We start from the raw sequence: 22975 nt of genomic DNA on the forward strand, positions 1-22975 counted from the left end.
GTAAGAGCCTTCAAAACTATTTTCAATGTAAAACTTACCTTTTTCCTTATTCCCAAATATCTATAACATTTAAAATCCATTTTTAATGCAAAATTGTCTGAATTTCAAAAAAATAATAATTCGTCTGCTTCATAGTAACTTTCCATATATGGAATCACCCGCCACCTATCAAAAAATAAGGCCAAGCATATTTTTATTGTTAAATTTTCAGTCCTGTATTTTTAATATTTTTTTTTTAAATTTAAGCTTAACCCACAGTCAATGAAGAAAATCTTCAGACTATATTCCCCAACAGCACTAATAAATGCTAACAGATTTGTTGGGAATATGGTGTATCTGTATTAAAATGTAATGTGTGCCAAAAAAAACACATTAAAGAGACAGGAGTTTTGGCAAATTTTAACCAGAAAATTTTGTTATGGGCTCAGCACCTTTGTTTAGTCAGCTTGAAGAGGCTTATCTAGTTAAACATTTTTGACTATGTCTGATTATGGGTATAGATACACATTCCAAGAAGGTATTTATATTGCAGCAGAACAAATATGCTGTTCTCCTAGGCAAAAGGATCAAGTCTCATCCTATGTTTACTGTATTAAAACACAAGATATATTCACAAATTGAAGCAAAAATTTAAATGAAACCCCTTCTTCATCACTGATTGTTTTCATATTATCAATTTAATTTTACTTTGCAACACATTTTCTTTTGTAAATAATGTTGGTAAATGTTCTATAGTGTGGGACATGTCAGTCTCTAACCACCAGAAACATTTCATTCAACAAAAAAGTATAATTCAATTTTCAATGTTTAGGTAGCACCTAATTTCATATTACTGTTAATCTGTTAAATGTGTTAGAACAGTTATTTTTTATTAAATGCTCACTTTGGACCAAGTAGTGACCAAAACCACATATTCAAACTTAGATGTGGCCTAATTGTACTTTTTTTGCAAAGAACTATGGGATTACGTCACATCCGCGAATGGCGGGAAGTGAAACAAAATGGCCGCCTCCATTGATAAATGTAAACAAAAGGTGACATTGACCTTGTTAAAGATTATACATGTGAAATAATCGTGAGAATTATGAGGAAATAAATTGTTTTAGCAGGTTAGTGACGTATATTTCTTACTTGTTGACCTTTTATTGTTTGGTACGCCGGAGAATGCTTAGCGTCGCGGATTTACGGTAGTCGAGGATACTATCCAAATGACAGCTTCCAGCCAATCCACGATTGTTAACCTGACATTTATGTTCGAAAAAACTGCTGGTATTCTCTTTTGTTAGGTTTTATTTAAAAATATCCTTAAAGTTTTGTCGAAATACTGTTATCGTTTTTTTTCAATTGCAAATGTCGAACTTCCTGTTTCTTATGAAAAGGGGAAACAACTTCGCAACAAATTCCAATGTCGATAATGATCCAGAACTTTGTTAACTCAGTACAGTCCGGTTTTCATTTTTTCCTGTCAGATTTTATTAAACTTCAAGTTACCTTATTCTTCGACTTCTCAGCACAGAAAGATAAAATATTTTTTGAAAGATGATAGACTACTTACGCATTGACGGAGTCGGCAATACTTTGCCAAATCTCTTCTTTCTCTTTGAACGACACCCCTCCATCGCCGCAACCTTTAAATTTCCCCGTTAGAAAATCTTGCTGTTCAATATACTTCTCCATGGCCAGAAGTTTGGCTTTTTCTGGCCATGGAGCTCTCTTTGTCACTTTCGAGTCCATATTTTGGAAGCAGACGAATGACATTTGTACGGGAAAATTCTCGCGGAAAATGACGTTTCAATGCGCGATTCGACGGAAGTGTGAAGAAGGCCGCTCATGCATTGAGAAAATGAAAGTCTCAGCTGAGAAAAATCTCAACTGTTGAGAAAAAGTTTAGTGAAAGCCAACTTGAGAGTTTTCTCAAGTGAGATAAAATCTCAGTCAATATTGAGACAATCTCAAGTTGAGATTTATCTCAGTTTGAGAACGTTAGTGAAAGCCCGTCAGGGGCAAGTCGCTGTTTCCTTGCACTCATTGCTCTGCACTGGTTGGCATCAAGAACGGATGAATTCGAAAGTTTGTCTATAAGCTATTTATAGCTTCCTACACAATCAACCTAAAATATATTCTGTGTAAACAGAATTCCGCAAAAGCATTAATTACGAAAAAAAAAACATTTGAAAGGAACAGTTTTATTTAAAAGATGATGCAAAAGGGATGCACTATAATGTCTTGCAAACTTATAGGAAAATGTTTACACGAAATTCGTGGCTTTCATGCATGATTGTATAATTTGTATGTCAATGTCATTTCATATTAATTTACCATTGTTTATCATCATTTTAATATTCAAATCAATTATATATCAATCCATATATGGTTTTAATGTTCCAGGATTTATAATACTGTTTTGTTTTTCCGGGCGAAGGTCGGTCTAAAATCAGTTTGACTTCCTGGCACTATAAGAAAAGTTTTCATAGGCCATTTTAAAATTACAAAATGAAATCTGGGAATCTCGTTGGTCATTCTAAAATAGAATGTACAAGATAGTTCTTTTAATTAATTTTCTAGATAAATTGCTCAGATATTTAAGTTCTGTTTAACAATACTTCATGCATTCAGATATCTCATTACATTTTCTAGAGAGCAATAAGATAAAGAACTTACTGAGTTTATTTTACATAAGATCTGAGTTTAAGATCTTGTCCATAATAAGGAGAATAATATTAGGTGTCCAAAAAGTGTCTGCTATACGATTATTGATGTGTTCAACAGATATAACATTAATAATTTTAGTATATTTTTGCATATTAATCAAGTATTTATAACAAGAGGGCCATGATGGCCCTGAGGTCGCTCACCTGTATATAGGCCCCTCAACCCCCCCCCCTAAACGTTGCAGGGCCAATTTAACCTAAGGGCTTTTATTTGCACAAACTTGGTAGACACCCATAAGAAGATGTTTCATGCTAAACATCTAAGCTCTAGCTCATTGGGCTTTTTAAAAGAAGATTTTTTTAAAGTTTTTACTATACACATATAGTTAAAAACAATGACACCCCTGGGGCCGGGCCAGTTTTGACCCCATGGCTTTTATTTGAACAAACTTTGTAGACACTTACTAGAAGATGTTTCATGCTTAATATCTAAACTCTAGCTATTTGGGTTTTTTTTTCAAAGAAGATTTTAAGTTTTTGCTATACACATATAAAGAAAATCAATGACCCCCGGGGCGGGGCCAATTTTGACCCCAGGTCTTTTATTTGAACAAACTTTGTAGACACTCACTAAAAGATGTTTCATGCTTAATATCTTAACTCTAGCTATTTGGGTTTTTTCAAAGAAGATTTTTTAAGTTTTTGCTATACACATATAAGGAAAATCAATGACCCCCGGGGCGGTGCCAATTTTGACCCCAGGGCTTTTATTTGAACAAACTTGGTAGACACCTATTAGAACATGTTTGATGCTAAATATCTTAGCCATAGCTCTTTGAGTTCTTTAAAAGAAGATTTTTTAAAGTTTTTACTATATGCATATAGGGAAAATCAATGACCCCCGGGGCGGGGCCAATTTCGACCCCAGGGCTTTTATTTGAACAAACTTGGTAGACACTTATTAGAACATGTTTCATGCTAAATATCTTAGCTCTAACTCTTTTGGTTCTTTAAAAGAAGATTTTTTAAGTTTTTACTATATGCATTTAGGGAAAATCAATGACCCCCTGGGGCGGGGCCAATTTTGACCCCAGGGCTTTTATTTGAACAAACTTGGTAGACACCTATTAGAAGATGTTTCATGCTAAATATCTTAGCTCTAGCTCTTTGGGTTCTTTAAAAGAAGATTTTTTAAGTTTTTACTATATGCATATAGGGAAAATCAATGACCCCCAGGGGCGGGGCCAATTTTGACCCCAGGGCTTTTATTTGAACAAACTTGGTAGACACTCATTAGAAGATGTTTCATGCCAAATATCTAAGCTCTAGCTCTTATGCTTTTTTAAAAGAAGATATTTAAAGTTTTTTCTTTCGGTTGCCATGGCAACCAGAGTTCTGCATGGAATTAAATTCTTTGAACAATTTTTAAAGGTGACCACCAAAGGAACATTCCTGTGAAGTTTGGATGAAATTGGCTTAGTGGTTTATGAGGAGTTGTCATTTAAAGTAAAAGTTTACGGACGGACGACGGACGGACGGACGCCGGACGAAAAGCGATCACAAAAGCTGACCCTGTCACTTTGTGACAGGTGAGCTAAAAATAATTGCCTACCGACGTTAGTTTTCACTTACCGAAGAAACACATACATCTTAAAGTGTTCCATTTTTCAAGATTGATAACCCTCCATTTTTCTAGATTAATAACCCTTCAAAAATTATTATGTCATTGTTATGCAAGCTATGTTAACATTTCTATATGCCAGTTTTACTTCGGCCGTTTTTAAAAGATACTTGTTTTTTTTTTTGTTAAATGTTTTTTTTCCAACTCTTGTCGAGTCCCTCATACATCTAGCCAAAGACAAGGCAGGAAATGTTTATACTAAAGTCGTATAAGTTTTGTTATAACACTGCACATTGTGGACAAGCCACAGTCGCCCTTGGGGGGAGCAAGGGTTGTACGTACTCATACCCGAGTGCATAGACATGTACCAACCCTTACCACCATACATATCTAAATACAGAACCCGGATATGTAGGGTATTTGTGTAATGTTATACCAATAGCTATCCGGCTGTTTTGAACCTGTTATGAAGCCTTTTATATAGTGTGTCTTGTTTGGACCAACAATGGCGAAGCTCGAAAATTTGAATAAGGCAGTTTCTCATCATAAGTGTAAAATATGACAATTTATCATAACTAAATAACACAATTTAATAGTTTGTCATTATTGTTACCCGATTGGCTTTGAAATATGTCATTTAAAAAAACTAAGAATTAATATTACATGATTAAACAAATCATAACTACATCAAATTAAAGTAATGAGTTTAAAAATAAAATATGATAACAGGTATGAAGCCAAAAACTGGAACACAAATGTTACTATTTTTAGAACAATTTATTTTTTATTATCATTTGTGCAAATGTGCAGAAAGTACCGGATAACTATGTACATACCAAAAATGGCGGGTTCTTAAGACTGTTCTGGTAAGAATTCTGAAAATATATGAGTTCAGATTTTTTGTACAGCAGATTCTAGGAACGAAATATTTTTTGAGAATTCACGATATACATCTGCCCACAAGTAATAAACACCCGTTCTGTACGTGTTTTCATTGATAGAAGGGGTGATTTTTTTCTAAAAACCTTGGTTTCCTGTGATCCGCCTAAAATGTAAATCAGGATCTATATATTACACAGTGTGTCCATATTTGTTGTCTGTTATTCTCTCTATACAAGTTTAATCTTGAATTCAGTTTAAGTGACATGTGTATACACCAATGTGCAAATTACACCCAGTTTTCTTTAGGTTAGTATTCATTTATTAATTTAGACTTATACGTTTTAATACTTACAGTATACAATAGAATAGCATGAAATCCTCCAAGAAAACTTAGGTGACGTATGTGCATTTTATCTGGCACCAGTATATAGAACTTACATATGCTAGGGGTTCTCACCTGAAATTTGTCAAACTTTACCTCATCTGACAACAGGCAACTTACTCCGCCATCCAATTTAAACAAGCAATTAATCATAGTATTGCGAGCAATCCATAAGTCCCCTACAGTCTGTTTGTTGCCATAGCAACCAGTTTTCAATATAGGAAGAAAAGAAAAGGACGTGCATAATATCAAGACTGCCATCTATCCATATATCAAGTTTCATAAAATATTTTCAGGACTTTTTGCGTTACTGCAGGATCCAATTTTGCGAACGGACGGACAGAGGGTTAACCTAAAGTCCCCTCCGGTTAAACTGGTAGGGGACTATTTATATTGCTTGTATAACAATAGTTCAGTCCAATGACTATATGAAACTTTAAACAGATGAACAATGGGATAGCCTGTTTAGGTTCACATGTAGTTGGAACATATAATGGACAATATAAAATCAAATTCACTTCAATGAGTATAAATTTATATTGGATTGCTTGTAATTAAAAGATTTTGATTAAATGCACACGTTGTTTTGAAACAACTGTTGAAGTTAATCTATTGAAGACAGCTGTTCATTATCTTGTAAGTGAATGTTTTATTTTATTTCATATATTTCTCATGAGCAACAGACACTTTTTGTTAAAACTCTCTCTAGAAAGGTATCAGGTCTTTTATTTTTATAGATGTACACATTGTGCCTTTTGCAAGTGAAAGCTTTATACCCTTTCATATAAGGCCATACAATTTACAAATAAATAAGAAAACACATTACTTATCTATTCCAATAATAATCAAAAGTTTATTCTATGACAAAAAGTACATATAGATGAAAGTTTTCTATCTTGAATAGAAATTCTCTATTCGACTTAAGGCTATTAATATATACACAGAGAATTTGCATCCAAAATGAAATTTATACAGAAACTTAACAATTTGTGAAACAATATCTGACAGTGAAAATGGTACAATGATGATGATGTCATTTCATTACAGTGATGTGATACTAATAATTATAATGATGAGGACAACCTAACAATGGTGATGTCATTTACAATAATTATGTTCCTGTTAGAAAAACAACAGCTTTTGTTTACAATGAAAACATTAACCTTATCTGTAAACCGTTAAAAACTGATAAACAAGAAATCCATTAACATTATGTTTTAAAATTTGATTTAATGCTGTACAAGTTACCTCTGTCTACAAAGGATAGGTTTTGTCCTACCTTCCAAGACTTGTTTACATGTTTCAGTAATTTTATCTGAAGCGAGATCAATTTATTGATACACATAAAAAATCAAGCCTCTCCCCATCACCCTATAAAATTCAAATCCTCGGAGGCATTGCTGATGTTACTTAATACTAGATGTGTTTTGTTCCCATACATGATGTGAAAATCATCATCTGAGTGCCATTTTGCTGACTTTAATTTAAAGCAAGTGTTGAGATTTTTTTATTGTTATATCATTTCTGATCAAAAAAAGTATAAACGCATCTTAACCAAAATAAACCACAGCATGTTTTCCCTATGAAAGCAAAAGGTAACAACCATTTATTTTGACATTATGGCCATGATGCTTTGGAGTAAGACAAGGTGACCATTCCTGGGAGTACAGTAATAGGATAAGAAAGTGAAAGCTTAAAACATTTTACTGCCGGTACAACTTAAAACAGAAAACATTTTGTAACATATTGCTTCCCAATTCCACCTTGCAGTTTCAATTATCCTAAAAATGTCCAATGTCATCAATTTGTGGCCCAATATTTCCCAATTTCACCATCGTTATTTCAATGTGGTCTTAAACTTATTGCTCAAGCTTCCAATGCACTACATAAAATTCTTTTGAGGAGAATATTAAGAGATTAGTAAGTTGGCTTATGATCAACTGTACTACAATAATAAGTCAATTTAAAACTATTCTGTGTTTAACCTGCAGCATTTATTATTTCAATATTAAATCCTGTACACATGTGCCACATATTTTTCACAGCATATAGAAAGCCATATAAATTATACTATCTAACAATAAAGCATGATTTATTAAAACATTAAAATACATTTTACCTGAAGACAATTGTTATCTTTATAAATTTACAAACAAAATTCTGATATGTACAATACCTTCAAAAAGAAAAAAAAACAACAACACAAAATATCCGTTGTTCAAAGTTGTGAATAAAATGAATGATATTACAGGATGAATGAAAAATAAATATCTAGAGCTAATTTACATGATATTTGTACATGTATTAACACCTTATTACAGTAAATGTTTTAAGTAAATGTAGTACAAAATAGTTTCCATAGCAACATACTTGTCTCTATTCCATCAATGCCGTCTCCTCTCATTATCTAATAATATTTCAGGCTTCTTTTTTATTTATCAATGTCTGAAGAAATACTGAAGAAACTACAATTTTCAAGGGGACTCTGTTGCGAAGAGTTTAAGGTCTTAAAATCTTAATGCCATTTAACCAACATAATTACTACCCCCCCCCCCAAAATAAACCCCACTAATAAAATGCATGACAGATGAGTCAAATTGTATTTACAGATTCACTTAAAACAAATACACTACACTGTCCAATGTCAGAAATAGGAACACATTATCAATATCAAATATTTCAACAACAAAATTTTAAATATATTCAATATACAGGCACACTTTTCAAAATTAGTACAGCCACAACTCAAACTACATCTACAGTCTCACAGACTTAATCTAATAGAATACTTTATTCTAAAATCAGGTCCTGATCATACAACTTGGGTTGTGCCTAATTTTACCAATGTCATTTCACAAACATATCTTTGGGTTCATTTATTAAATTTGGACATTGTAGCTTGCTCCTTCTTTGACCAATTAATTAAATCAGGGGAAACAGGCAACTAAATTCTGCCCTTATGTGACCCATTCTGTCTTCTTTCTCAACCTGTCCTTTCTCCCTAACTTTTATATTGCATTGCCATCCAATTCAATGTGAAGCTCTCATAGATATTCACAAAAACCATTTATTCACACACGTTTCCACCCTATAACCAAATTATTATCAATCCATATTTTTATTTTTCTGTGTTTACGAAAACAACCAGTTTTAACATGATTCAGTCCTGGTCTTGGTCTGGACTTTCCTTATAGAACTGGACCTTATATTTGTAATATTTATAGTATGGAGATTTATCCGGGTTGTCAATTTCTTTTTTCGACGTTTCACACGGCCTGTTGTCATCAGTCTCCCCCATTAACCACTTGTTACACTTTGCCTCCATCTCCTTTGTTACGTTTCCTGAAAATGTTTGTAAACTGATTTTGTAATATACAGTTAATTCATATATAAATTTTTAAGATATGAATAATTTAATCATTCAGACACTTAACAGGGGGTTTATTTAAGGATTATACTTTTCACTGCACAAAAGGTAAAATACTTCAAACATCTAATTGCCTCTAGCGAAAACAGGTTTCTGATATTTGAATTTCATACAAAATACCACTGTTGGGTCAAATCAAGCCTTATAAAAGGAAGCTATCCAGGAAGTTTGAAAAATAAAATGTCTATGTTCTACTTAGATGCAAACTTAAGACCTGAATTATTCAACAGAGCCTTGGGTATTCCTTAAAAGTCACAAATTACATCAATAGTATTAATACATGTATGACCAAAAACTAAACTATTCACAACAGGAGAGGGGTAATGTAACAATGTTATCATTTGGTGCATAAAGTATGACATGCTAACCTTTTCTCCATTTCTCAACCCATGAACTGAATTTGTTGTGAAGCTTCAAGGAAACTTTCTGATGAGACTGAAATGGAAAATAAACAATATTCACATTATATCACTTAACATGAAATAATTATTTCTAAAACAGTGAAAAATCTTGTCCAACATAAGTAAATTAATAACAATGTCAAATACATTAGTACCTGCAAACACATATTATGAAAAATCTCTGAAATATTGTTGGACAAGTTTTGTTTGTTCAATAACTTTTGTAAATATCAAACACTGCAATTATATTTTTACAAGTTTTATAGATTTTTGTGGTAATCATTGCTAACAAGAACATAATTCTGTTCAGCAATCTGTAAAGTACTTTATTGTTAACAATTTCCATGTAAGAATATCACAGAAGAATCACAGAAAATTTCAAAATCTGTGTTTAAAATGTCATGGAAAATTACACTCCACCAGAGCAAGCCAAGCTTAAAATTTGATTCCGATAACTTAAACACACAATTTTCACATCCCAAGTACATGACCAAAAATATTTTTTTTCTTTTTCTGGTTTTTACAGAAATTTTAACACATTTCACCCGTAAAGTTTGCTAATTGGGTGTGTCTTGCTTGTAATAAAGAGCTTAAAGTTTCCAATCTCAACAGCCAAAAGTATCAGGTCAATTCTGACAGGTCTAAATACTGTCAATGTCTGGTGCAGTACTGATGCCATAGGAAAGCCATTATCATTTCCAACCAACTATATAACAGCTAAAATGTTAATATTTCAAAAATAAAGATGTCTCCAATCTAAAAGGAAGATAAGATTTACCTCTCTTGCACGTTGTAATGCCATTCTTTTATAAAGATAACTCTCACTGTTCACAACATACACCAGTTTGAATGAGTTGACGTTAAATTTACAGTCAGTATCGTCTATAACGTCATCTGACTGCTTAACACCACTTTCTTCCTTTACACCATCTCTAGCATTATTATTGTTTGTATTTTCACTAGAATCTGTGTCCATTTTCTCGCCATCTTCTTTATCATCCTCTTCAGTGTTTTTCTCTTCATCAGATTTTTCCTGCGAGTTCTCGCCATTATTTTTATCTTTGGCTTCTGTCAGTTCTTTAAGACTAGTCTCAATTTCTACTTTGTCAGTTTGTTCCTTGTTTCTCTGTCTCCACTGACGCACATTCCTATATATTGAATCATTTATATTTTAATATAGCACTAACAACTTACATTGTTAGTTAAAGGAAGCCTCCATAGCCAAGTGTTTAAATATGTAAATTATTCATGTAAATTAATCCTAATGACAACATAAGTCTTCCAAAACAATTTCAAATACTTTAAAATAAACTAATTTTGTTAGTTTAAAATTTATATTTTGAGCTGATTTGCTCATGGACAATCTTTGCCAACTTTATCTGTTTCTTTCTATTTTCTTTCAAAGATATTTATAAATAATATTTTTCAGATTTTATTTTTCCTTTTCATTTTTATGTTTTACATTTTCCAAAGGATTACTAACCTTGGTAAGAACACAGGTTTTCTTGACAAGACATCTTTTAATTCCTCTTCAACATTTTCTCCGGTGTTGACATACTTCTCCACATACTCTGACCAACGTTCTACCTCCACCGGATCTTCTATATTCTCATGATCAGTGTCCAATAATTCCACTGTCAGCTTACACTCTTTCTTAAACTATAATTGCACATAACTGAACATTGAAACTGTACTAACACATTATTGAACATTGAAACTGTAATTACATATTATTAAACATTGAAACTGTAATAACACATTATGGAACATGGAAACTGTAATCACACATTATGGAACATTGAAACTGTAATCACAGGTATTTGGCCATTGAAACTGTAATTACACATAATTGAACATTAAAACTGTAATTACACGTTATTGAACATTAAAACTGTAATTACACGTTATTGAACATTAAAACTGTAATTACACGTTATTGAACATTGAAACTGTATCACAGGTATTTGATTATTGAAACTGTAATTACACATTAGCAAATATTGAAACTGTAATTATTAGCAAATATTGAAACTGTAATTACACATTATTGATCATTGAAACTGTTTTACACATCATTGAACATTTAAGGGTATAAAGCTATAACTTAATTTTTTTTTAAAGAATATCAATAAAATTTAAATTATATTGTTTCCATAATCTTATGGTTGATTCTCAAAATTTAACACACATGAATATTGGACGTAAACATAATGAAATGTTAAAAACATAAACATCACATGGATTCTTCAATATTTTATGGTAAGGTGTGTACATACCACAATAATTTTAAAGCAGTTTTCCTCGGTCAACAGCTGTTCAGTACGTTTCTGGTATGTGTTTTCCATTAGCTGTCTCTGCTGGAACGTAGCAATAGCGCCCCCTGTTGCCTTGTTTTTCTTCTCTTCATAAAACATGTCTGTTACCTTGACACAGTTGTCGTCGGATACAATATGCTGCAACTGTGAGTATATAATAATCCACATTTAATATATAATGTATACAAGATGGTATAAATATGCTGATATCACAGTGTCTTAGCAAGGCATGTTGAAGGGCATGTATTTGCATGACATACTCTGAGACATAGTTAATCAATTTCAACACTGAGAACAATCTAGAAACCACCAGCAAACATTATCAAGTGATACTAGAAAAAAGTATACTAAAAGTAATCCAATGTTTTAGAAACCATTTCAGGAAAGCAAAATCATTCATTTCCCAAACTGGCAATTTTAGTGCTAATTTTTCTCCAAGTTCATGAGGCTCTTTCCCCAAATTCAAGAGGCTAAGAACTCTTCCAAATTATAAGAGAAAAACCACTGTTACTTTTTTTTTTAAATTACAAACTACCATGAGTAGATAAGTAGGTTAATTATGTGAGCTCCTACCTGTCTTACAATATTCTGTACTAATTTGTCCATGGTAAATGCGATGTAAGCATGAATGCCGTACATTTCTCTAAGCTGATCCTCGTATGACGAGCTCTCCAGGTTCCCGTCTAATACATTCTTTATCATATCAAGGAAATATGGGAAATACTCATCTGGTTCTATTTCACCTACAAATAAAACAATATATTAATCTATATACTAAATCACTTATGTTTTTCCCTACACTACATTAGACATATGGGGCCCTATGCCTCTCAACAACAGCTAATATGTCAATAGGACAATGATACCCCAACTTCATTTGCTGCTTACAGAAGCACATTAACTTACTTATGTATATTCAATAAAGGTCAAGTGTTATATTAAACTTTTTCACAATAAAGGATTAATTAATATTTCCAAATTAACAATATTATGAAATACTATTATCCTGTCTGTACAATATTTCAAACTTACAATGTCAGGAAACCACTTGCATTAAATTGGCCATGTGCTTTAAAGATACTACAAACAATCTTTATACGCCTGACTTTATACGCCTGAGGACAGGACAAAACGCTTTTTTCAAATATTATAAATTAATTTATAAACATGAACTTACTAGGAGCCTTCAATCTCAATGCAACAGCTGTAGATTCTTTCCTGTCCTTTCTACATAGAGCTTCCTCCTCGGCAACTTTTTGGGAATGACAGTAAATTGTGTGTAGACGCTCACATAATAACTGATGTAGTCGAAAGAACAGGTACCAGTTGTTGTTCACAAAGAACAGTGAATACAAATCATCCTGTAACATATCATAGAAGTGTGAGAATCCTTATATCAGTGTGCTCATTATATGTAACATCAAATTTTAACCTGAAACTTTTTAAATGTAACCTACACAAATATAATGTTAGGCTAACACATATGCTTAACTCCCTAATTTTTGCAAGCCATTAATTTGCCATTCACTCAGTCAAGAATAAATGTAAATAGAATTACATAACTTAAAGTCATGACCAGCTGTTCTTGTCAAAATAGTCATTGCTTTTTCAACTTGACAATATAAACTGCAAGTAAATGGTTCAACCAGTACATTCCCAGGGCCATAAAAGGAGGAATTTTAAATCAGTTACAACAACAGCATGCTGGGGACACTATATGTTCTTTTACTTACTTACATCTTTTACTTTACTTATGGCTAATGAAATATAAAGACCTTGAATCCAGTGACTCCAAACAAAGTTGAAGGACAACCAAAGCAAAGGTATCTATCTACCTTCCAAATTTGAAACATATTGGCCAATAAATAAACAGTAAGTTGTGGCAAGTGTTGGTAGGTGTAAGGCCAAATTTAAAATCAACTATAACAATGGCATGCTGGGGACACTATATGTTCTTTTACTTACATCTGTCAAGTCGACTTCATCATCTTGTTCCTCCTTTATTTCTTTCTCTTCTTTCACTTCTTTCTTCACATCTTCATCAACCTCCATCTGTTCTTCTTTTACTTCTACACTTTGTGTATCAGTTTTTTCAGAGTCAATTTTCTCTTGTTTCACATTTACTGTATTTGATGATTTACTGGTGTCAGACTTTTCATTATCAGATTTTTCTGTATTATCTTTTTCTTTGTCTGTTACACCTTCACCATCATCAGATTCCATCTCATCTACAATAAAGAAAGGATACAAATACAGCACAGCTTATAATTCAAGATCACATTTGCATTCTGCACACTACAAAGTCAAACAAGGGTATTTCTCAATTCTTTAAAACCCATTCTACAGAAGAAATGCATTACCTTAAGAAAATGTATTTTAAAATCAGTAATCAATTGACCAATTTTAATGCAATTTGTTAATCATATACAGTTAGACATTTTGAAAACATGATTGGTAAATATAATATAAATATATCTGCTAAGATTTTATTCTTCAATCATGTTCCTAAATTACTGAAGAAAAAGTTAATCTAGAATAAATAACATGTTCAAATGGACAAAACTAACTTTCTTTTTCTCAAATCAATAGAGATCACTTCTATAACTAGGGGTAAACCGTTGTTTCTGCAAGCAAGAAACTTTACACTCATGCTTAATACTGGTTGATTCCTGGAACAGTGTTTGAATAAGCTTACAGTTTCCAACACAATCAGACTAAAATAGATATGTATAAAGTAACTAGGTAAAATTGTAAGGGAGAAAACTTACCATCATCTTTGTCCATTTCATCATCACTGAGATCCTGACGTGCAGTGAAGAATAAATCAGGGATAAAATGTTTCAATAATACTTTAATTCTCTGTTTGTCATCTTTATGTATACCTGTAATATGTTCAAAACAAATTCATGAGAAAACAACCATGATAAACAGTTAATATCTGACAAAAGCAGTGCTTTTCTTACACCCTGTCCCCCAAATCACTTTAATTGGACCTATTATATAAAAATTTCTTTAGTACTTGGAATTCAATTTCTTTCAAGGTGGTTTTTAACACACTTATCCAAACTTAGAACTGTTCACTTATTTCTTCCCAGTTTAACTAGTTTTGGGTCTTTACAAAATGTTCAGGTCAAATTTACAACATAACTTTTTTCTTTCCTTCTTGGACTTACCAATACTACTGCCATAATGATATGGAGGACCAGTATAACTACATTTATAGTATAACCAAAGATCTAAAACTCATTAAGCTTACAGTTACATGTGTGACTCAAAATTCTGAAATCCACATTGCAACAAAATGGCTTAAGATGTACTGTTAACTGTCTGTACATATGCCCCTGTCAAGGTAATTAATGAATTTATTTTGTATATACTTGTTTGTCTTTTCATGTGATGTATGATCAGTCCAGCAGCATCTTCAATGATAGATTTATCTTTGAACACAAAACTGAGATGTGGGGAACCAAAGTCAGGACCACCTTCCTGTAGCTGCTCTTGACGCTGAAATAAAATATATGACCGGACTTTAATAGCTTACTATCCATGTACAAAGATTTTTCATCTTATATAACAGAGGCCTATAAAAGGCCTCTTCCCAACTGAAATTTTCTTTAAAATCATTCAGTTTTCAAAAAAAAAAATCTGAACTTACACCAGCTTTTTTACTTCCCAAATTAGCAGTTTAAGTGATATTTTTTCCTAAAATCAAGAATCTAAGGTCTTTTTCCAATCATATGAGAAAAACCACCGACATTCTCATTTTTGGTAACCCTACAGGGTTTAACAAACATTTCAAATTCAAGAAATTGTCCAATTTAAAATATCTTACTGAGCATTAATATTCCAAGACAAACTGAAAATAAAACTTGGATTAAACCATTCTTAAGTATATTACTTAAATGATCTTCAAATGTTTTTTTTTTCTTAATGCAATTACAATGTACATGCCACAATGTAGAATGTTTAATATTCAAAAAGGTATAGTTAAATTAGGTTCTGTAAGTACATTGTAAATCCATATTCCAAACACGACAGATCTTTAGCTAAACTGCGTGGAAAATGTTTTTTCTTGCAAGTCTCCAAGTACTTACAAGTTTTGTCAACTACATAATCAAGCATATTAGTTAAATTCAACTGTAAGGATTAAAACATTAAATATATGTTTACCTCATCATAGATAGTTTCTATCTCATTCAATAAGGCCTTAGATCGTATAGCTTTAATATCATTCTGTTTAAAGTTTATTCCCTGATGATCCAGTGACTTGAGATAATATTTTTCATTTTGTTCTCGCCAAATTCTGTTGAAATTTCTCTGAGCTTCCCGCCATTCCTCTTCTTTAGCTTTTAACCTGATTAAATAAAAATATTTTAATTCAATTATTAAACAAAGGGCAACAACTCATGGGAAATTAGCAGAAGTATCTAATGCCCAACAATGAAATCAGTCAAATTTACTATTTTGTAAATGGAGAAATAAAATAAAGAATAACAACTCCAGACTTAGAAATTTAACATGATGCAATATTAAATTAAATCAAATTAAAAATTTTGCCAAATAGTGTAGATAAAACACTGGGTAACAACCATAGGGAAAATCCTGACACACAAAACTGAAATGAATTATATGAAGTTTGAGTTTACAACCATATTCATGTGTATTTTATTTATTTCTTCCAGTAATATCAAACTGCTTTTTTGCTTCTCCACAAGGTTCCTGAACACATGACTTCAAACAATCCCATGAGCATAAACAGTTATAGAAAAAGAAAATTACAATGTTTGTTCATACACTCAAATCTATATACTGAGTTAGTAAACAGAACTATAGAAAAACTAAATATTTAACTCAATACTAGAAATGTGTCATCATGCCACGGATGCCCCCGCATGCAGCCAAAATTTCAGATGTTATAATATTTAGTTCCAAATTTGTTTGCACAAATTATTTTTTTCATTTGCAGTTCAAAGCCCTTAAAACTTTTCAATGTTAACACAAACCATTTTCATACAATGTTCAAACCACTGAAATTATTTAGTCTTAACCTTTTGAAAATAGCATATTTCATATTTGTAGCCAAAATAATGGCTACATACATTTCCACAAAAGTATGAGTGCTGAAACTGAAAGTTCAAAATTTTTCCAACATTCAAGAAAGATAAGTTTGTCCAAAATCATTGAACCACGACCAAATTCAAACTTTCCACAAAAGTATGAGTGCTTATTCCTAAGATGTATCTATATTATTTTCAAAGTGAAAGGGACATAACTCCGCCAAAAAATCATCAAACCATGACCAAATTCCAACTTGACCTGCCCATTCCTTTGACATATCCATATGTCAAATTTGAGTTGAATATGTAACACAGTTGGGTAGATAATGAACAGAAAGTGTAAATTTCATATTATTTTCAAAGTAAAAATAAATTTCATATTATTTTCAAAGTAAAAGGGGCATTACTCTGCCAAAAATCATTGAACCATGACCAAACTCGAACTTGGCCTGGGCATTCCAAAAACATATCCATATGTCTAATTTGAGTTGAATGTGTTGTACTGTTGGGGAGATAATAAACAGAAACTGAAAATTTCATATTATTTTCAAAGTTAAAGGGGCATAACTCTGCCAAAAATCATTGAACCACGACCAAATTTGAACTTGACCTGCGCATTCTTTTGATGTATCCATATGTAAAGTTTGAGTTGAATGTGTTGTACCGTTGGGGAGATAATGAATGGAAACTGAAAATTTCATATTATTTTCAAAGTGAAAGGGGCATAACTCTGTCAAAAATCATCGAACCATGACCAAATTCGAACTTGACCTGTATTTTCTCAAGACATATCCATATGTCAAATTTGAGTTGAATGTGTTGTACCTTTGGAAATGAAATTTGAACTTGACCTGCGCATTCCTTTGATGTATCCATATGTCAAGTTTGAGTTGAATGTGTTGTACCGTTGGGGAGATAATGAATGGAAACTGAAAATTTCATATTATTTTCAAAGTGAAAGGGGCATAACTCTGCCAAAAATCATCGAACCATGACCAAATTCGAACTTGACCTGTATTTTCTCAAGACATATCCATATGTCAAATTTGAGTTGAATGTGTTGTACCTTTGGGGAGATAATGAACGGAAACTGAAAATTTCATATTATTTTCAAAGTAAAAGGGGCATAACTCTGCCAAAAATCATCAAACCATGACCAAATTTGAACTTGACCTGTATTTTCTCATGACATATCCATATGTCAAGTTTGAGTTGAATGTGTTGTATCGTTGGGGAGATAATGAACGGAAACTGAAAATTTCATATTATTTTCAAAGTAAAAGGGGCATAACTCTGCCAAAAATCATCGAACCATGACCAAATTCGAACTTGACCTGTATTTTCTCATGACATATCCATATGTCAAATTTGAGTTGAATGTGTGCAACCGTTACTAAGATAATGAACAGAAACTGATGATGACGGAATGACAGAATGACGGAACAGGGTAACACTATATGCCCCGGCCATTACATGGCGGGGGCATAACAAAAACAAGTATTTAACTAAAAACCATTGTCTAACCTTACAGAGTCAAACTGGTTTGTTTCGTAAATAACTGCAATGATAAGTAATTCACTTACCTCTTAGAACTAGGGGTACAACACCGCAAAACTGGGTTTTCTTTAAAAGCCATCAACAATAATCTGGGGGCTTTATCACCATATTTTCTGTAAACATTAAAAAAATAGTCAAAAACTATATTTATATTTAATTGGATCAAAAAAAGTTGCCTCTTTGGCCCCATAACTTTTAAAAAAACTTGTTCTTTTTCCCATTAAAGGCCCAATATTAGAAATTGCAAAGGATATATTTTAAGCAGGATTTAGGCAGAATGAAAACTGTTAACAAAATTTTTTTCGCTTTGCATGATAAAAGAGGTACTCATTTTTTAGTTATCTGCACACCTGCATGTTATTCACCAATCTAATTTTGAAATCATGAAAAAATATCTCATAAATTTTGAAGTTTTCATGAGATTTTTCTTCAAATTCTACAAAAGACATGCAGTACATATTTGAAGACAAACCTTTGAATAGCTTTTCTATGTAGAACCTCTGATGTTCCCCCGAGACAGTTATCTAACTTAAATTTAGCTGCATCTTCAGGTGCCATCCTTGTTAACTTCTTCTGTACAGATTCCAACACTCTAATAGTAGACAAGTTGGTTTCTATGACAACATCAAGCTGAAAAAGAAAACAAGAGTAACCATCAAATATTAACATCAATAATGACCTGCGAGTATATGAGGAATAATTCAGCAAAATTGAGGGTCTTGGAAGGTGACCTATCATTATTAACTTTTCAATCAAGATCTTTAACGAAAATTTGATAAAGTGTTGTGTCAATTTAATTTTCAATAGAAATGTCACTATTATTTTTTTGACACTAATTTTCATTTCATTTAAAATGGTGAAAAAAGGGAACTCTGTCTTAGCACAGCATAACTAACAATGTAGCAGGTTTGATTTGACTGTACCTGGTAACTGACAGTTGTACTTAATGTAAGCTACTACCCCTTCCTCACTAAAACTGACAGAAGCAAAATTATGATTTATTATTTTAGTAATATCTGCAATGTGTTCAAATGGTGATAACCATATTACATACCTCAAACCGCTCATCTTCACATCTATAAATATGTTCTTCAAACTGCGTTTTCCGTGATGTTACAAATGTTGAATCCTCTGACCAAGAAGGGAATGACACCCATGTGTCATTTAACACCTCTTTACACAGTGATGTTCTACCTGAACATTTTGGCTGAACATACGTCTTGGGTAACGCTCGGTAACTTGCTCCATACTTCTTACATGTCGCATAGTCTGTTATAATAAATAAATCATCACATATGTATTTACATTCTTTTTTTTTTTTTGTTTTGTTGGGTTTTACATTGCACTTATACTGTATAGGTCATATGGTGACTACCAGCTTTACTGGTGGAGGAAGACCTCCGGTGCCTTTCTGTGCATTATTTCAGGCACAAAAGGTTCCATAAGCTAGTCGGATAGCTTCCTCACATGAAAGAACCAAAAGTCCCTGTCAGGATTCAAACCCACAGGGATGAGGGGCAAGTGATTTGAAGTCAATGACCTTAACCACAGTATTTACTTTTATTCTTTGTTAAATATACTTGTATGTCATATGAATTATATTTGTGATAAGTAAGCAAGAGCTCAAAAAAAACCCCTGAATGATATTGCTATTCATAGTATCCTTTTCAATTATTATCAACATCAGACAATGCAGGGTTTACATTTTTATCTAAGCAACAGATGTGCCGACTAAAAACAACCCATTTGGCCGAGGGTCAAGGGGGATATTTTAATCTACTCGCTAAAAATACAACCAACTTAGAGGCATTTTAACTTATGATATGGATCATCAATCTGTTAATAATGAAAACCCAGCAATGTTACCACTCTCTGTCACAGGCTTGACAGAAAAAAAATATCTTCAGCATAACTTTTAATCTAAAATTACTGAAACATTACAGAACTTACCAATTTCCATAGCAAGTTCTCCACTGATTCTCTCCTTGCCAGTAGCCCCTTGAGGCACTGACTCCACTGAGCCACCTGATTCCTTATATCCAAGGAAATCTTTAAACCATTTAAACAACTCGGGGAACTTCCTGATATAGAAAATGAGAAATGCATTACACAAAACATGTATTTATTGTTGTTAATATGGATAGTTATGCTGCAAGTTGAAAAAGTTAATATACCAATTAACTCGATATGTATGAATTAAATACAATTATCTACATAAACAGATGAATTCAAGAAGCTCCTTTTCCCAAATCGAGAGGTTAAAAGTTCCAAAATAGTTTTATTTTCACAAACAAATAAGCCACTGGTATAGATAGCGTTCAAAATGTACAATACCCAGTTTCTTACCATTTATTTCAATATGTCATTGATATACCTGATATAGGTGGCACACGTCACTTACCCTAAGAATGTTTGTACCAGTTGTACAAGCTCAGATCTAGAAATCACTTCTTGATTAAACAACACCAAACAACGTAGAAAATTCTCATAAACTTCTTGATGTCGTAATGCTTTCCTTACCTAAAATATAAACATATTGCTCTTAATATGTTGCTTGTTTTCATTGGTAAGAAGACAACAGTTACATAAAACACATGTTAAATATAAATGATTTGGACGTCATTGATTTGGACGTCATTAACCAATGTGAAGTTAATGGGTGACAAAACATGACTGAGTTGCTTTTCTGACTATGTACAAACAGTGTGACCCAAAGCATGCATTTGTTGTTTTCTTGTTTCTTTGTTGGGGTCGAGCTTTGAGTCCATTGGATTTTTTACTATGGCATATTAAAGCTTTTTGGTTTGAAGACCAGACCTATGGCCCCCATGTATTTATCTTATTAAAAACCCAAAATACATTAAATTTGGTTAAAGAAATTTGCCATTAAAATTCAGTGAAGCTAGTAGCTTAATCTTATTGAAAATATATCTGAATTTTATAAATAACATCACCATAATTTTTCTATGGTTACATGTTTTTGCCAGGCTAGTAAAAAACCTAAGATCTGTGTTTAAACTAAAAATGTGGAGCGTATCCTGCCTTAAACAGAAAAAAAAAGGAATGATTTAAAAAATTTAACCTTTGTCAAAGAAAGCATATTCTTTAGTGTTTCCGCCTTTACAAAGCCTCTGCAGAAAACATCCTTTAATGTTTTCAATTCCTTGGCTTTCTGTATTTAAATATTAAATGATATACATTACATTTTTGCACAGGTATATTTAATAATTTTTAAATAAAATGGTCTCCTGAACCTGTTGAGCAAACAGTATAGAACCTTAATAGGCTGGCCTGATAACACTAGTGGCAAAGATGTTAAGTTTTGGTCTCAGGCATGGTGAAATTATGACAAGTTTTGCATTCCTATTCTACTATATAGGAAGGTAATATAAACCAATAAGTAACATTTTGTTAATTTCACTATTCTAAAATATCTTTTAATGCTTTATTTCTAATTTTGTTTTTTCCTACCAAACTAAAAACACCTAGAAGAATGGCGACTTTCCAGCACTAACGGGCACCTAAGTTGAACCCCCTAATGTTCCATAACCTTACTGGACAGCTTCTTCACATCAAAGAATCCAAAGTCACAGTAGGAATTTGATTGTTTGAGTGGCAAGTGGTTTACAGCTGAAATACTTAACCTACCAGCCATGGACAACCCTTACTATTACACTTAAGGAGAGGGATTATTTCTCCTTTAATAACCTTTGTGCACAATATTTTAAAGAGTTTTGTTCGTGTCATCTATACTGGTTCTCTAAGGTAAAATTAAATTAAATGTATGTTACATATAACAATCAATTTTACCTTGATGATAGGCTGTTGAGCACTAGAGGAAATTGACCTTCGTAACTGATTTGCAGCCTTCGCAGTTTGACTCTTGTTAGGAAACCCAGGCTTCTTTACTGTAGAGGAGTGGTCATTCCGTACACCCAAAACTGAATCAGCACCAAACAGGGACTGAAAGTTAAAGAAAGTTTGTTTTTTATTTCCTATCATTTTGGTCAGAAAAAGAAATTTACATTTTTATACAAAGGCTTATTACATAGACACTTTAAGTTAAAACATTAGCTTATACGTAGGACATTTTAGTTAAAACATTATTTAGGTCACATCTCGTCTTAAAACATTTTTTTGGACTAAAAATTATACCAGTCATATTGGAAACAACTGAACAATAACACAGCTAAAAATGTTTTAACAAACCAGAAATACCTTTTTTTTTCTCCACAAATTTTTAAACATTTAGGTAAGAAAACAGGAATATATCAGGAATTTTTTTTATGTTTTGAAAAAAAAATACTACTCATATAATAAAAAACTCATTTTGGCGGAAATCTAAAAGATACACAAATTACTGTCATGGATTTTGTCGTGAGCTTGGATAATTAAATAATTTTTATAACACATACACTAACATAACCCCTGGTATGATGGATGAACCATTTTGCAATCAGGGAGAAAACTGGTCCAAATTCTGCTAACAGATCTTCCTGGTTCTGGAAAAGTATTGGCAACCTGAGCATAAACTTCTGCTTCAGTGAGAGGCTTGTGTCCCGGAGACTAAACGGTCGCCTGAAATGGGAAATGTGGAAACCACCTACAAAATTAACTTTAACTGAACTTGACCCTATTGTGAAGTACATGTTTAGAGTAAAACATCTTTAAAAAAATTCATA

The 22975-nt window shown here is 32.4% G+C and overlaps 1 protein-coding gene across 1 annotated transcript; it reads right to left on the bottom strand.

Moving 5' to 3' along the window:
* Positions 1 to 8097: 8097 nt before the first annotated feature.
* LOC132750092 (paired amphipathic helix protein Sin3a-like) lies at positions 8098 to 21948 on the bottom strand. The gene is given in 18 exon segments (XM_060740031.1): positions 8098 to 8878; positions 9332 to 9398; positions 10143 to 10512; positions 10848 to 11023; positions 11641 to 11823; positions 12253 to 12422; positions 12857 to 13040; positions 13645 to 13907; positions 14448 to 14561; positions 15057 to 15183; positions 15850 to 16033; positions 18316 to 18347; positions 18349 to 18406; positions 18766 to 18923; positions 19348 to 19562; positions 20244 to 20374; positions 20695 to 20813; positions 21844 to 21948. Coding segments are annotated over 18 exon segments (2838 nt in total). The 3' UTR covers positions 8098 to 8696.
* Between the last annotated feature and the right edge of the window lie 1027 nt (positions 21949 to 22975).

Source organism: Ruditapes philippinarum, unplaced genomic scaffold (assembly GCF_026571515.1).
Source record: "Ruditapes philippinarum isolate M1 unplaced genomic scaffold, ASM2657151v2 ctg6116_1_1_1_1, whole genome shotgun sequence".
Taxonomy (NCBI): Eukaryota; Metazoa; Mollusca; class Bivalvia; order Venerida; family Veneridae; genus Ruditapes; species Ruditapes philippinarum.